The sequence below is a fragment of the Sycon ciliatum genome, chromosome 11 (genome assembly GCF_964019385.1).
Source record: "Sycon ciliatum chromosome 11, ocSycCili1.1, whole genome shotgun sequence".
NCBI classification, from domain to species: domain Eukaryota; kingdom Metazoa; phylum Porifera; class Calcarea; order Leucosolenida; family Sycettidae; genus Sycon; species Sycon ciliatum.
Genome location: NC_088653.1, coordinates 14,118,302 through 14,133,641, shown reverse-complemented (window position 1 = coordinate 14,133,641; position 15,340 = coordinate 14,118,302). Strand labels below are relative to the sequence as shown.

General features: G+C 46.1%; 1 protein-coding gene across 2 annotated transcripts in view; it reads right to left on the bottom strand.

Moving 5' to 3' along the window:
• The window catches only part of LOC135827738 (uncharacterized), a 192,470-nt gene that overhangs the window by 143,647 nt on the left and 33,483 nt on the right, over positions 1–15,340 (bottom strand). For both annotated transcript variants that reach the window (XM_065340189.1, XM_065340188.1), the window contains exons 3-4: positions 12,098–12,481; positions 1,952–2,293 (exon numbers count right to left, since the gene is read on the bottom strand). In XM_065340189.1, the coding sequence (XP_065196261.1) occupies positions 1,952–2,293; positions 12,098–12,481 (726 nt within the window). The remainder of the gene's footprint in view (positions 1–1,951; positions 2,294–12,097; positions 12,482–15,340) is intronic.

The following is a 15,340-nucleotide window of genomic DNA, read 5'->3' as shown; positions in this document are numbered from 1 at the left end:
GATACAGTCCTCTTACGAGTGACCCATCTAGCAACTACTCCGTGCACTCCCTCGCCAGCCAGCAGTAAGATCGGGCGCCGAAGAACACCTCGCCGAAGAACACCCAGGCTGGAAAACCGGCAAAATTTAAGAACAGTCCAGGCTAGAATTATCAGATTTAAGAACACTAGATCTACATTGTACGTAGATCTACATTGTACATGTATGGGAGGTGAGTACATGTCATGTACACGTGTAAACAGTAACTGCTACATGTACAGTCATTCCCATTTACGACACCCACTAGTTTAGAAGTACTACATTGCACTACATGTACATGTACATGTACATGTACATGTACATGTACATGACAAACGTCATGACGTCACTCGACTCGCCGTGCGCGTGTGAATAAGAACGGTCTGGCTAGAATCAAATATTTAAGAACTTTCCTAGGCTGCGCTCGAGCCCCTGCGTTCTTCGGCGCCCGATCTTACTGTACTGCAACAAGGGCTCACTCGTTGTACATCCCATTTTAGTGCTGACGGATAGTGCAGCGCAGGACAGATGCAGTCGTCGTGTGAGTAACCCATCTGGCATCTACTCCATACTGCACTATCGGCACACTCCTTGCGTGTCTCATTGAGTTCACGCACAGTGATTATAGAAGGATTTTTGTGCTGTGTTGAAACATCTTACTCGCTTGACACGTATCACCTAATTTGCGACAACAGATGTTGTTATACTACAGCCCATTTGTTGGAAACAGTCCCGCTGGCTTTTGAAAGTCCGATTTGGGCCGAATTGAGTATCAAAACCCCACTTTAAAATCTAAAACATCTGGGTTTGGGATTTGCTTCTCCATACATTTTGTCATAGCATGCCTGTCCTAATTATCTAAAACCTGGCTGAACTTCTATTTCCTTTTAAAAATGTGGCAAGGACTACAGTCAACTTCGCTAATAACGACTGCGGATATAACGACAATTCGCGAATAACGACATAATTTTCATGCCCAGAGCAAAGTCCCATCCAACTGTGACACATATAATGACACTTCGGGTATAACGACACTTCGCGAATAAGGACACTTTTCTGATGCCCCGCCGAGTGTCGTTATAAGCCAAGTTGACTGTACCTGCATGGGTCACACAATGCAGAATTTTTTTACTTTGTTCACGTAACCAGCTCGAAAAGAATAAGGAGACAGAGACTAGGACAAACTGAAAACTAAATGAGCAGGCGCTGTACCGATGTACTGTTGTTTTGACGATATAATACAACACAATGCAGGATGCACCATTGTTTTCACGATATCTACAACACAATGCAGGATGCACCGTTGTTTTCACGATATCTACAACTACATGTACATGTAAGTGCGGGAGCCACCAAAAACAAGTTAGAGTGCCAGTTTCCAATGAATGCACTGTAAGTGTAGAGTCTTTGTTTCTCCAGCCCCACCCTTTCTAATAGATGCTCTACCTTCGCCAGGGCTGAGCTCAAACAGATAATCACTAAAGGCCAAGACAACATTTACCCTGTTGCCCGTTCTGGACACTCAAGCTGAATACAATGTTCTGTCCTTGGTGCCGGCCCCGTTAACACACTCCCGAATCATATCACCAAATTCATTTGGCCAGGAACTTAGCACATACATTCATCTTTAGCTCCCTATACGTATATCTTTTAGGGATACCCCGGCAAAGAAATATAATGCATTGAGCCCAAACATGGCGACTGCCGACTTCAGCTGTATACAATGCGTCCGTTAGCAGTTTTGTTGACACGAGCATCACCTCATTCTCGTAACCTCTACCTTCCAACAATAAAATCACAACAGAGACTTGTATTTGTATTTATGGATTCTCCACAGGCCTTAGCCTAAAGCGAGGAAGTCTCTGTGAACAGCCTGTGAAGAAGAAGAAGCTGAGGAGAGAAATACAAATGAAAATAAAAGATAGAAACTTACTTCCACACAATACATAATATTTTCCGTTTTCTTTGCTTGACGAGAACACGGGATTCGGTTCATTAGGTAGGAAAGTTACGACCGCATTTCCTCCCCTCAGGATGTATTCCCTGTTTGGAGTCATGAGATGTTTGAGGTCGTTACGGAGGTTTTTGTTCTCCCAGGCTATGTTTATATCTATCGCAGACAGTAGCCGGTGAGCCAAAAATGAACACGCGTCAGCAGCATTCTCGAAGGTGGTGTTTCTGACTTCGTGCCTATTCATATCCTCATCCGTCAGCACTGCCAGAGAGTAGTTTCCAAGCTTGCTGGGCAACTGACCCGTTCTCACTTTCCACGATCCTAGAAGCAAAGTGAAGAATGGCAAGGACAGCACAGAACACCATGACAGCTATCGAAATAATGATAATATTAACCCTTTACCGGTCTACCATGAGCGAACGGATACTATAGTATCGGTACGTTTGGCCCTCATTTTTTGGGGTCTTGTTGCTAGGAGACAGCTGAAATGGTGCTCTACCCGTAGCTGAGGTCCAAGGCTTTCTTGTTGCTAGGAGACAGCTGAAATGGCGCTCTACCCGTAGCTGAGGTCCAAGGCTTTCTTGTTGCTAGGAGACAGCTGAAATGGCGCTCTACCCGTAGCTGAGGTCCAAGGCTTTCTGCCTATGTACAAAACAGCCATGCTCATCATACAAATTTTTGCCGTATCGATCGACCGAAGTTTGTTGAAATTGGAAAAGACGACCATCTGCCATGCGCTCATTTCTAGAATGCGAGTGCATCTCTTGGGGCCGTGTTTGACAAGCGTTCTGAGAGCAGTAACATCACCAGTCCAGGCTGGATCTCCCGGGGGGTTTTGCAGTGTAGTGTGTTGAGAAAAAGAGCTCCGTTGAGTCCTGCTAGTTCAAAAAGATATCGTCCGCGAATGAAGAAACAAAATTCTCCAAACAGAGAGGAAGCCTTCTTGCTGCCGACACGGCGACAGCGACTGTCACAAGGACTCGTCAGGTGCGATCAGCTGATTCGCCTGGTCGTGAGAATCACGGCATGCGTAAGCTCGCGCCCGAGTACTCATCTGAGCGAGAGTGAATCTGACGCGAGCAGTGCTGAGATGAACAAACCGAAACTGCGATATCGTGGAATGGGAATTGCTGCTGCTGGCGTATCGCCGATGGCGAGGTGTTGGTGTTCAATGGCGGTATTGTAGAGAGCCTACATTTCTTGTAAAGACGAAGCCCTTACCTGATTGTTTACCGTACGACTTGAGCTCCATCACGAACTTGGTATGCCCTTCGTGCTGTGATATTCGTGTATTTCATTCGCAATTGTATTTTCTCTCAACTTGAAGGGCTACCATGGGCCCTATCCTTGCCTGAACCTAGTCATATTTGAATTTTCTGGACGCGCTCAGGCATACAGATTTTTTAAAATATATGGTTTACCCATACCTAAATCACATGGTTCTTGAGTTATTACTGGTTGCGTGTACATGTATTTGCGTTACCACCCCTCACATACATTGAGTTAGACCGGCAATAGGTTAAAACCATGCGTGCACTACTATCACAATCATGGTAAAGAATCAATTGTTCCAGAGCAATGATCGACCGCTTGCCCAATCATCAACAGAACCTCGTGAGTGAAACTAATAATGCAGCTACAATAGAACAAACACAAAAGGAAAGCAGGGCTTGACGTTGTTACATCATCACTCAGTGGTTAGAGCATTGCTCATGACAAGCAGGGTCCCAGGTTCGAGTCCTGGTGGGTCTGGCGTTTTTTTCTCTTTTCAGGCAGTTCACTTCCCCGACTGATCCTTTGAATATGAAGTTCTCCCAATCCTTTCCAATTTTAATCACTTTCTTTCACCTCTGGTAGTTTCCAGAAACTGACCGTGGTTGGTCCCCTGGGGGAGGGAAAAAGACCCAAGTGCCATCAGTATGTGTGGCACGTGTTGTGAGCTGCCTTTGGAGTGAAAAACTTACTGAAGTAACGTCTTCTGCATAGCTACGGGAATACAATCGAGATTCCCGGGCAGGACCCATGTGAAATTGGTGTGGGCAGGTGAATTTTATTTACTTATTTTTATTTTTTTCCTATGTATGTACATGTACATGTACATGCATATGTGTGCATGCCATGTTGAACTTTTTTTACAGCACTTTCCGGTAATTTATATTCAATTTTTTTACACACAACGGGTACGCGGTTTACCCGTTCAATTTTTCTGCATTTCAGCCAACGGTCGCCCTGATCTGTGCATCAGGGAGTCGTACAAGCCCGAGTTAGCGTGACTCCACATCACAAATCTACGCACACGATCAGTACTCTACATATGAACTGTTAAAAAAAAGAAAGGCTTGGCTCGATTTCGGTGCGGGAGGGCCCGGGAATCTCTATTTTTTGGTCTCGCCTAACGAATCTGTTCTGGACACAGAACGAACTTGGAACAACCTTCCTTGTCCTACAATGCGATCACTAGTTACGGGTCAAAAATCGACAGTGGAAGAAGAAGAAGAAGCGGGGCGCGAGCCATGCTCTGCAGGTACTGTAAACCATGTAATATTCGGTGTAACTTTAATTTAGGTGATTTCGGTAGAGAAACCAGGCATCTAAATTTAAATTCCACCTAAAAAGCACTAGAGTATGCACTGTATGTAAAGGGAACGCTGGTAACCTAATTATAAATTACACCTGAAATCCGGCAGGTCCCTGGCACCGAACTTTTAATGCACCTAAAATTGCATGTTTTACAGTAGTCGCTAGTCACAGTGCATCGTGGAAGCAAAACCGTCCTGGCCTGGCACTACTATACCCCCCCCCCACAAATCATGGACACTCGCTACTTGTACCATTAGAGACTTTTCTCGTACTGTTTCATGCTCATCATGTAGTTACTATTCATAACTCTTTGTACTGCTTCCTCCGTATACAAAACTTCGTGACTTTTTGGAAGGCTGCACACAGCTCTGGAATTGTTCCGTTTGACTTGGAATAACACTCGTGGCATTGTCTAACCTGTGTGCAAGCTATATACAAAAAAAAGCAACTCAGATGAATGAGATTGAGTTGTCACCTAATGACGCTGACCCCGCATCGCCAACAGTCACTGCTTCCGCTCGCATTTTGTTCAACTTCTTGTCAGCAGCAATGATGATACGATGCGGCACTCTGGCTACGTCCTCATCATCTCCAGAGCTGCGTACGAATCGTTGTCGACTATTCAGTCGTTTCAGCCTGCGACCTCCACTATTCCCTTGAAACGAGTCGTACAAGCACATCCACACGCTTCGCATTTTCTCGGCAGGATACTCCTTCCAGCATTCTACAACGGCTTCAAGGAGGTCCCTGCAATTCCCCTTCACGACAATGGAGCTGTCTGGCTGGAGAGAGTGCGAAGAAACCCAGGTCGTCGATATTCCGATCCGGAGTCTGTGCTGGTTGCACTATAACTGAAATGTTTCATCTTGCCGTGCGAGCGCAACAGCTTTATGTTTTCACTCTGCATGCAGGCCGCGCACCATAAGTAGACCTACGAGCCTGGCCAGCTTCAGGGCAGCAAGTGCCGAGTGACTCTGTGTTCCAGCCGTGAGCTCCACTTCGTCACTGACCGTCAGGCGAAAAAGCCTTTGATCGTGTATGGCATCAAGGCTTGCTGAAAAAGCTGAGCCACTACGGTGTTGATGGCAAGGCTCACAATTGGCTCGAAGCCTACTTGACAGGACGCAGACAGCGGGTGCAGGTTGAAGGCACAACATCCGCCTTCATACCAATACCAGCGGGAGTGCCCCAGGGCTCGGTCCTGGGACCACTTCTGTTCCTGACGTACACCATTGACCTGCCCACTGCCTGTGAAAATGCTACAACCTCGTGTAGCCAGTTCGCGGACGACACCGCACTGATTGCCATTGCAGGCAGCTACATTGAGTGTGAGGCTGCGCCACAAAGAAGCGTCGATGCCGCAGCAGAATGGCTAGAGCGCTGGCACCTGCTAGTCAATAAAACGAAAACCGTCATCCTCCCGTTCTACCATGCTAACCGACCCCCACCACGACTACCCGAAATAAAACTTGGCCAAACCCTACTAGAAACAGTAACACAACATCGTCACCTCGGCATCATCTTTCAGCACGACCTAAGATGGTCAGCCCACCTTGACTTTGTGCTAAAGAAAGCTGTAAAATCTTTTAATATTCTCTTTAGGCTCAAATCAACTCTACACACTAAATCACTCTCTCTCATTTACAAAACGTATATCCTGCCCATAATTGAATATGCATGCATTGCTGTCACCCCACTCTCAATCGCAGCCCTTGACCGTCTTGAGCGAATCCAGCGCAAGGCGGCCAGAATCTGCCTCCGTCTCCCCCTCTACACTCCTCTGGATCATTCAACACTGCTCCATCGGCTCAAATGGCCGACAATGTTCTCTCGCCGCAAAGTGAAGCTCACCCTTCTTGCTCACTCCATAAAATACCAATATGCCCCACAACACATACGCTTGCTCAACACCCCCGCTCAAGTTACGGCCCAGTACAGCCTTCGACACGCACGCACTTGGCACCTCCCACCCTCCAGAACCGATCGCTGTAAAGACTCCCCACTGTACAAGTCCCTAGAATACTACAATGCCCTCCCTGCTAGCATTCGTGACGTCTCCTCCCGACCTGCTTTCAAACAAGAAATCTGCTCACTGCTGATTAACTCAATCTGCTCCTGCAGTGCTCACCCTCTCCCATACTTGTAAAGTTCAAAGTGATGTAAAAGTGATGTAAATCACTTTCCAACTGTTTAACCCACAATCTCACCTTCTCATAAATTTATCTCTTATTGGCGATGGTGCCATGAAGAATAAAGAATTCAAAAATCGTGGACGGCTTTGCAATGAAAAATACAGCTATACTGGAGCTGAAAAAAAGAAGAAAAAAACGTGCTCAGGATGAGACTCGAGTACACGCATACTCTCCCAGCAGGTGAAACGCAGGTGAAACGCAAATTTTTGTGAAAAATGCGTGTCGCCGACTGACCAGTAATTTCGCCTGACGTGTGTCAGTTTCGAGCAAGTAAGTCTTAATTTTTTTCAATTGATTTGTGAGTTCTTGTCGGCAACGTCCTCGCCCGCATGGCTTCCGGTGAGAATCTGCTCGGGATCAACCAAACCAATTACTAACCTTGACATGAATGTGGGTTGTCGATGACAGCCTTTGGCGCGGTTCGTTGAGCAGGTTCATGGTCGAAAACACTGTTGAAAAAAGTCACGAAGTTTTGTATACGAAGGAAGTAGATTGAGTAGTCACATGAGCTTCCCTGATTGACGGTGGAGGTAATGATTTCAACAGCATGTTACAAATCGCGGACGCACAGTGCTCCTGGCTACAACCATAACCCGGTTGGCAGAGTCCCGGTCTTGCAACCATTTGAACAGTACTATCAAGCAAGGCTTCTATGATATAATTATATTATTGAGTTTTCTGCCACTTGCACCTTTGTGTCATCATTGCTATGTGTATAGGTCACGCATTTTCGCTGTTTACTTTAGCTATCTTCTTTAGAACTAAATATTGCGACAGAGCTTTCGGCCCTATTTTCAATTCATTGCATTCCCAACTCATCAATTCCCAACTCATCGCGCTCACAAATGAGCGCGTGCTATGAATATTTATCGCTGTTCTCACACTTTACCATTTTAGCAGCTTGCATATGCCATTGTTATTATGTGGAAAGCGCGCACTTGCGCCATTTCTTGTGTATAAGAATTAGGGGTCAAAGGGGTGTACCGGGTACCCGGGTACCCGACCGTTAATCTCAGGTACCGTTAGAAAAGGGTACCCGTTTGGATTTTGATGAACCCGTCAGTACGGAGCAACACTGCTGGAATCGTGTATTCCAGGCGGGAGTCAATGATTTACAACTTCATGCTGGATGTCTGCATTGTTGTTGCATTTTCGCACCTACACTGTAGTAGATCTACTCCTGCGACTATCACTGTATCAGACACCAATCGATTTGCGAATCACAATGTCATATCAAAATGCAACCCGAGAACACATGAATTAAAATCTTGATTTTTGTGAAAATTGCGCAAAAACATAAACATGGCTGCTAAAGGGTACCCGGTAACCCGCCCGTTAAGAAAATTACCTGTTCGTTAGTTAAAGGTACACCCGTTTGACCCCTAATAAGAATGATCATTCCTCCATTATCATCATTATCATCCTCTACTGATGAGCTCCGACAGGGAGCGAAACAGCTGTCTAGAGGCGTGGAACAATATTATCTCTCAACGGAAGTGTCCTCCTGGTGTCTGTATGGTTCGGCTGAAGAGCGTGCGGTTGTGATGAGTTGGGAATGCAATGAATCTTCTTCTTTGCGCTGTTTTACCACCTCCTTACTGTACTTAATCCACTGTTCCTGTTCCTTGTCCCTTGCCTGTATTTAACCTGATGAGAAGGCTTGAAAGTATACTTGTCAAACCAAAAACTCTCAAGATGCTCTTGAAGAGCCTGAAGTGAGTCCTTTCTATGAGTATTATCGCATTCTTGTCTCAGAGGAAACTGTTTGCTTCCACTGTAAAAGCAGAAATTTTCGGTTTTGTAATATTTTCGGTATTCTCCAAAATCGGTGGTTCGGCGGAGGTAAATTTTCAGTAAACCCGCGTTCCAGGTAAGTGTACTATACCGACATTTTTGGTGCGTTTTTTTCAGTAAAAATTTTGGCACCGAAGTTACCGAAAATAAAACACCACCGAAAAGTTCTGCTTTTACAGTATAATAGACTATGATATACCATATGTCCGCACCTTTTTAAAGCCATGTGGAGGTAATGGAGGTATATTCGATTATAAAGCCGGTCTCAGTCATAAAGCCATGGGCTTCCTAAATGAAATAACGTTTGAAGTATGTTTTGAAAAAACGAGGGAATAAGTATTACAATAACAAACTTCAAGCTCAGCAGGAAGGGTGAACAAATGGATTTAGATAACATTTTCTGTGGGACTTTGATTTTTATGGCATGGCGTAATGGGTGAGTCATTTTGGATCTAAAATAGTTAGGAAAGCAGCGTTGTGTTTCGAATATAAGGCCATTGCTTTAAAGGCGCTGACATACGGTATGTGCAATCCATGCCCCGATCGGCTTTACTGTGTATAGAGGACTTTCCATTACATCACCTTTTTGGCGCCTTCCCGGTGTCCACCCAAAGATCACCCATAAGACAAGTCCGTTTCCTACGGTATAATGTGCTTGGGTGGCAAAAAGAGAATCAAATGTGTTGTTCGGTGTACGGTTGAAAATGATGTTGCAGGCCGTCGCAGTGGTGAAGCACTTTTGCTTTTCTTTGATGTGGTGAATAGTTTCGGTAAGTCGCGAGGATTACTAGCCGTAGTTACTCTACTGTTTATTCCAGCCTTGAAGAGGCGTTGCCGCGAGAAGATTGACAGAATCCGTGGGCCCAGTACATTGATCCATATTTACCTATGGACGAAGACCTTTCAGCCAATCCCCCTGCGTTGGGTATCCAGGCCTCTCTAAATATTTAGTGAATGTCCCCAGCACATATGCAAAGGACTCTCTAAAGTCTTACAATAGCCCTGATGGATACAACTGCATGTGTCTCATTGCTGGCTGGGTTGGCACATTATCGTGTCTTGCCCAATCGAAGGAAGAAACAACAACTGTCAACAAAATACGTTTGCAAACGTCAGGCACTCGCGGAGTGTTTTTGCCGAACCTGTCCATCCTTGGGTAGCTGCTGAATTACCTGGAATTGTTCTTGGCGCACACTGCACTTGCATGGTGGGCCTGGGAGAAGCATGTTCCCATGTCGCTGCAGTGCAGTGTTGTTTTGACTGAATTCACGCTGGAGACTGAAATGTGATGTGTGCTGAATGTCAACACCTACACCACTGGGTCACTCACCATTGGCTGGCACCGTCAATGAACACTACACGAAAATAGTGTACATGGATTTTACTTCAGCTGGGCAGAAATTGGAGCACCCTGCCCATAACCTACAAGTAGTCTCACTTCTCTTTGCCTGACTCTCTCTCTCTGTCTCTCTTGCTTTGCATGCCTGTCAGTGTATCCATGTGTGTGTGTGTGTGTGTGTGTGTGTGTGTGTGTGTGTGTGTGTGTGTGTGTGTGTGTGTGTGTGTGTGTGTGTGTGTGTGTGTGTGTGTGTGTGTGTGTGTGTGTGTGTGTGTGTGTGTGTGTGTGTGTGTGTGTGTGTGTGTGTGTGTGTGTGTGTGTGTGTGTGTGTGTGTGTGTGTGTGTGTGTGTGTGTGTGTGTGTGTGTGTGTGTGTGTGTGTGTGTGTGTGTGTGTGTGTGTGTGTGTGTGTGTGTGTGTGTGTGTGTGTGTGTGTGTGTGTGTGTGTGGGTGTGTGTGGGTGTGCGTGTGTGTGTGTGTGTGTGTGCGTGTGTGTGCGTGCGTGTGTGGGTTTTTCTTCCTTATCAGTACGAGTATGACAATGTTGACATGCGGTGGCTGGAAGCACGAAAACTGACGAAGTCAAACACGGCCGTCATCATCATTACTCCTATGTAGCCAAAAAGTTGGTGTAGTGGCGAACTTAGTTGTCCTGATCTTAAAACACGCTGATGAATGCACATCCAATACAGCAATTGTTTTTTCCTGGTCGTCCCTCGACCTGGCATTCTCCATAAGCAGTTGCTGATTACCGGTAGAGTGTCCTCCATTACTGCCTTTGCAAGAGTTACACAAGAAGTAAGATCAAGATGATCCTCACCACAAGAAGATCAAGAAGCTGAATACATGTACCTAATTGACCAGAAAGACAGAATATGAGGTATACTAGTATGTGCCGCAGCAGATGAAGAACTGCACAGCGCAGCAACCAAGTGGGAAACAGAAGATTGCGCAAGTAGGTCGATCAGAGTATTTACCCATGACAAAGGAAATACACGTGCAGAACATGAGGCATACACACTGGCATGGAAGAGATGATGAGTTGCACCCAGGGCCAGTACTAGAATAGCTAGCACCACCAGTCATGTAGAGGTACGTGCATAGAGCTGGGTACATTAGTCATTACCATCAGCATCAGCCCTATCAATCATCAAACTCCAGCTATACCTTGCACCCCAACAAACTAAGTAAGTTGATAGTGTTCAGAATCATCTTCGTGTTTCCGCCTTTACTGGTGCTGCCACAAATGAGCTGAACAAGTTGGTTAGTTAGTTCGATACGTACTGGGGTGACAGGGGATGATCATGACTTTTCTCTTCGCCAACGAAGCGATGGAACAATATTCGTGTACTTCGAAGCATTTGACTCAGGAGCGAAGTTCTCGAGTCGTGTGTCTGTCATCCACTGGTTCTGTCGTTCTCCATCGTAGGGAAACGATAACAACTCAAAGACGATCCAGGTGTGAGAACATCCGATCGCGAGCAGCCCTTTGGTATTCTCAAACTACAGTATGCAAAATGGAACTGCTTTCGAAAAACACTGTTTCCTTCCAGTGCAGTCTTCTTTTTTTGCCACCCAAGCTCCGTTTCAAGTCCGGTGATCTGTGGTGAACTCGATGATCTTTGGCCCGAATCCTCATAGGCCGCACGGTATGACTCATTGGAAAGTTCTCTATACAGTGCTGGCAACTAAAATCCGACCCCCTGGCGCGGCGCGCCGCCCCAGGGGGTCGGATTTTAGTTGCAAGCACTGTAGCTCAAAAGAATACCCCTCATGTCTTGTGATGTAAATTAAAATCAATACTAATCTAAGCCCGGCACATGCAAATCGAGACTACTTGAATCGATTGAGCTTCAAGAAAAGGCAGGAACTTCAGAGCCGATGAGAGCTGATGAGATTTTCAGAGGTTGTTGTTGACCAAGATGAAAATATTCCCAAATTGTTCAGTGAAATTTGGAATATTTGCAAATGCTAACTGAGACTGTTGCATGCGGCAGAGCATGTGGTGGCAGCATACATTGTTAATTAAGTAAACGGCAAGCACAGATTTGCAATGCGCTCGACTGACCTAGCTCCCTCCTTGAACTCCTGCAAACAGCTGATTACAGCAAGCACCAGCTGGTGAATGTCATTGGTCCACGTCCTCAGTTTTGAAAGCCTTTGCCGACATACTGAAGAAATGTACCTCTGTTTTCATCAGACATCTACTGCAGTGACTCACCTTTACAAATTGCACTATTATTCTCACCAGGATTGGTGGATTCCACTTTCAAAAGTTTGAGGTCGAATTTGTGGGCTATAAAGTCCCCAAACCAGTAGGAGATGCCTGTTCCGTTAGAATGGGCCATTCTGAAATTTTTGAGTAGGCCAAAGATACAGGTGTCTTCATTGTCTGCTTCCTGTGGTAGAGTCTCATAATCAAAATAGGTTTTGGTGAAGTCTAGCATCTCTTGTAGTGACCACAGATGGAATCCTCGTTCGTGGCAAGCTTCACTAGCGGTCTCTCTGGACGCAGGTGTAAACGAATCACCTGGAACGCCTTTCAGTAAAAACCAAGTCCCTAATTCACCAGGCAATCTATTATTGATGCACGTTACATTTTCACCTGCAGAAATTATCAGAAATCACACCCATGCATGGATACCAGTACTTTTTTTATGCCGTCCAAACACATGTGAACATCAGTCCATGTCCTTAGTATTAGAAGGACCTTTACAACATAAAAGGTGAAAGCTAAGGTACCCTGTAAAAGGCCTATGGGGAGTGCCCTATTCACAATTTAATAATAATAATAATAAAAGTAGAAAGGAAAAGGACATATGGAAACGAGTCAAGAGTAACTCTCCACAACTGTAACTAGATATTATACAGTCAGAAAGTGCAACAACTAGGCACAAAACTGACAGAGTACTGAGACATTCGACGTCCTTACACCTAGCTTCAACACATCTCTGTAGTGCTAACCGACAGCCTTCCAACTTGGAAGGTTCAAGGTTATGGAAATACCAAAGAGGGGAAGGCAAGCGCAACAAAAACGAGCAAAAGCTACAGTCCTAACGTTTCAAATTGCACACTTCATGAGCCGTCACGAACCATACGGCGAAACGTACGTCGTGTGAAACAACTTGTTTTGTAGTCAACTAGTCCATCACAATGTCATGCATGAGGAGTACTGTAGGAGTTTAGATTTCGGCTTGTACAATTCGTTTTCGCAAAGCTTCCCCTTTCTTTACATATCTTTGATATTTATGACCCACCCAAGTTGGGTATTGTGCTGCTTTGCTGCTTCGAATTGTAGTTAGACCGCTTTGTCGAATATCGTACTGGTCTCATCATCAGTAACAATCGACATTCTTTGTTCCGTTGGGACTGTAACTTTTGCTCGTTTTCGTTGCGCTCGCCTTCCCCTCTTTGGTCTTTCCATAACCTTGAACCTTCCAAGTTGGAAGGCTGTCAGTTAGCACTACGGAGATGTGTTGAAGCTAGGTGTCAGGACGTCTAATGTCTCAGTACTCTTGTCAGTTTGGTGCCTAGTTATTGCACTTTCTGACAGTATATAGCATCCAGTTACAGTGATGGAGAGTTACTCTTAACTCGTATCCTGATGTCCTTTTCCTTTCTACAATAAAAACAATAGCTCTCTTGCTATTACTGTACCTGCTTGTGGTAAGTCTCTTTCTAGCAGATTAGTTGTACAATAGATTGTACATGCATAATTGTGGATTTTCTGTTCACAGTATTTCTCTCATTTTTCTTTCTTTTTTCTCAGTCTCCCCTATTATAATTTCTTCACATACAACAGCAGTACTCCCCATGTTCTTAAATAATCCTTGCCAGTTTTGTGCCATTTTGTCGCACTCGCTGACTTTTTTTTTTTTTTTTTTTTTTTTACTACAAAGCACTGGCCAGCAACATAAAAGGGGAGGTAGACAAAAGTGAACAAGCGAACTTTGACAACACAGAGGAGCGTGGCATGCGTGCCGATGAGGTAGGTCAACCTCCCCCGACCTAGTGGTCTCGGGTTCAACAGTTGGTCTACGCATCAGGAAGGGGAAATGGACAGAGAAAGGGAGAATGAGCATGAGGAGCTTCCCAGGAGAGGAAGAGTGAGAGAGAGAGAGAGAGAGAGAGAGAGAGAGAGAGAGAGAGAGAGAGAGAGAGAGAGAGACAGACAGAAAATGATAATAATAGAGACAACCGGTTATTCTCAGTGCTGGTGGACTTCAGTGGCCCATAGCCAATTGGTCTGGCGGAGGTGATGGTAGGCCTTGGTCTTGAATGTCGGCAATTTCTTGAGAGTTGGGCGTTCGGCGAGGATTGGGGCAGGCAGTGTGTTCCAGCTCTCCAGGACAAAGTATGGGAAGGAGCGGCGGATGAACTCTGGACTGGAGGCTGGCAGAGGAGTTGCGAGTTGGAAAGAGTGGTCACCGAGGGACTGGCGTTGCCGGCGCGTCCGGGGTGCAGCGTTAACTCTTACTGGGGGAGGTACCATGTTGGTAAGCAGAGCTGGACCTGGTATGCATTGCAGCTTATACAGGTAGCACAGCCCGTAAACATGCCTTCGGATTGCCAGGCTGGGGAGCAATGAGGGGCCAATAACCTTCATGGCTCGACGCTGGACCAGGTCCAGCTGATGGAGGTGACAATGTGCCGCACTTGCCCAGACGAGAGGGGCGTACTCCATTATAGGCCGTACAAATCCTTTGTACACAGTTAGGCGCCCTGCACTGTCCAGGATCCGAGATGCCTTTCGGAGCAGGCCGAGTCGCTGGTTGGCTCTAACGGCAAGGGAACGGATGTGGGCCCGGAAGGAGAGAGTACTGTCAAATAACACTCCTAGCAGCTTGAGCTGAGGGCTCTCAGGCACCTGCATGCCATCAAATGTGAGCTGTGGGACATCCAGGGATGGTCTGTGGCGGTCAAGGAGTATTGCCTGAGATTTTGATGGCTCGAACTTTATCTTCCATTGGGCACCCCAAGTCTGCAGGCGGTCAATAGATGCTTGGAGGCTATTGCAAGCAGCAGCGATGGTATCTGGGTTTCTGATTAGGGCATAGAGTGTTGTATCGTCCGCATAGACAGCTAGACTGGAGCCTGGGGCTAAACACTGTTCTGCATCGTTTACATATAACAGGAAAAGAGTGGGACCTAGGAGGCTACCCTGGGGCACTCCAGCCTTGATCGGGAACAGTGGGGAGGACTGACCGCCAACAACTACAGTCAGTTTTCGGTCATGGAGATACGACCTTAGCCAAGCCAGGAGTTGGCCGTGGATGCCACATTGCTGTGCCTTCGCAAGGACACCTGGGTGGGAAACCTTGTCGAATGCCCCGGCAATATCAACTGCCAGGGCATGCACAAGACCGCCGCCAGCCAGGGTAGTGGCCCAGGAATGCTGGAGAGCCGTCAGTAGGTCACTTGTGCCCAGTCCACGTCGGAAGCCAAACTGGGACGAGGAGAAGAG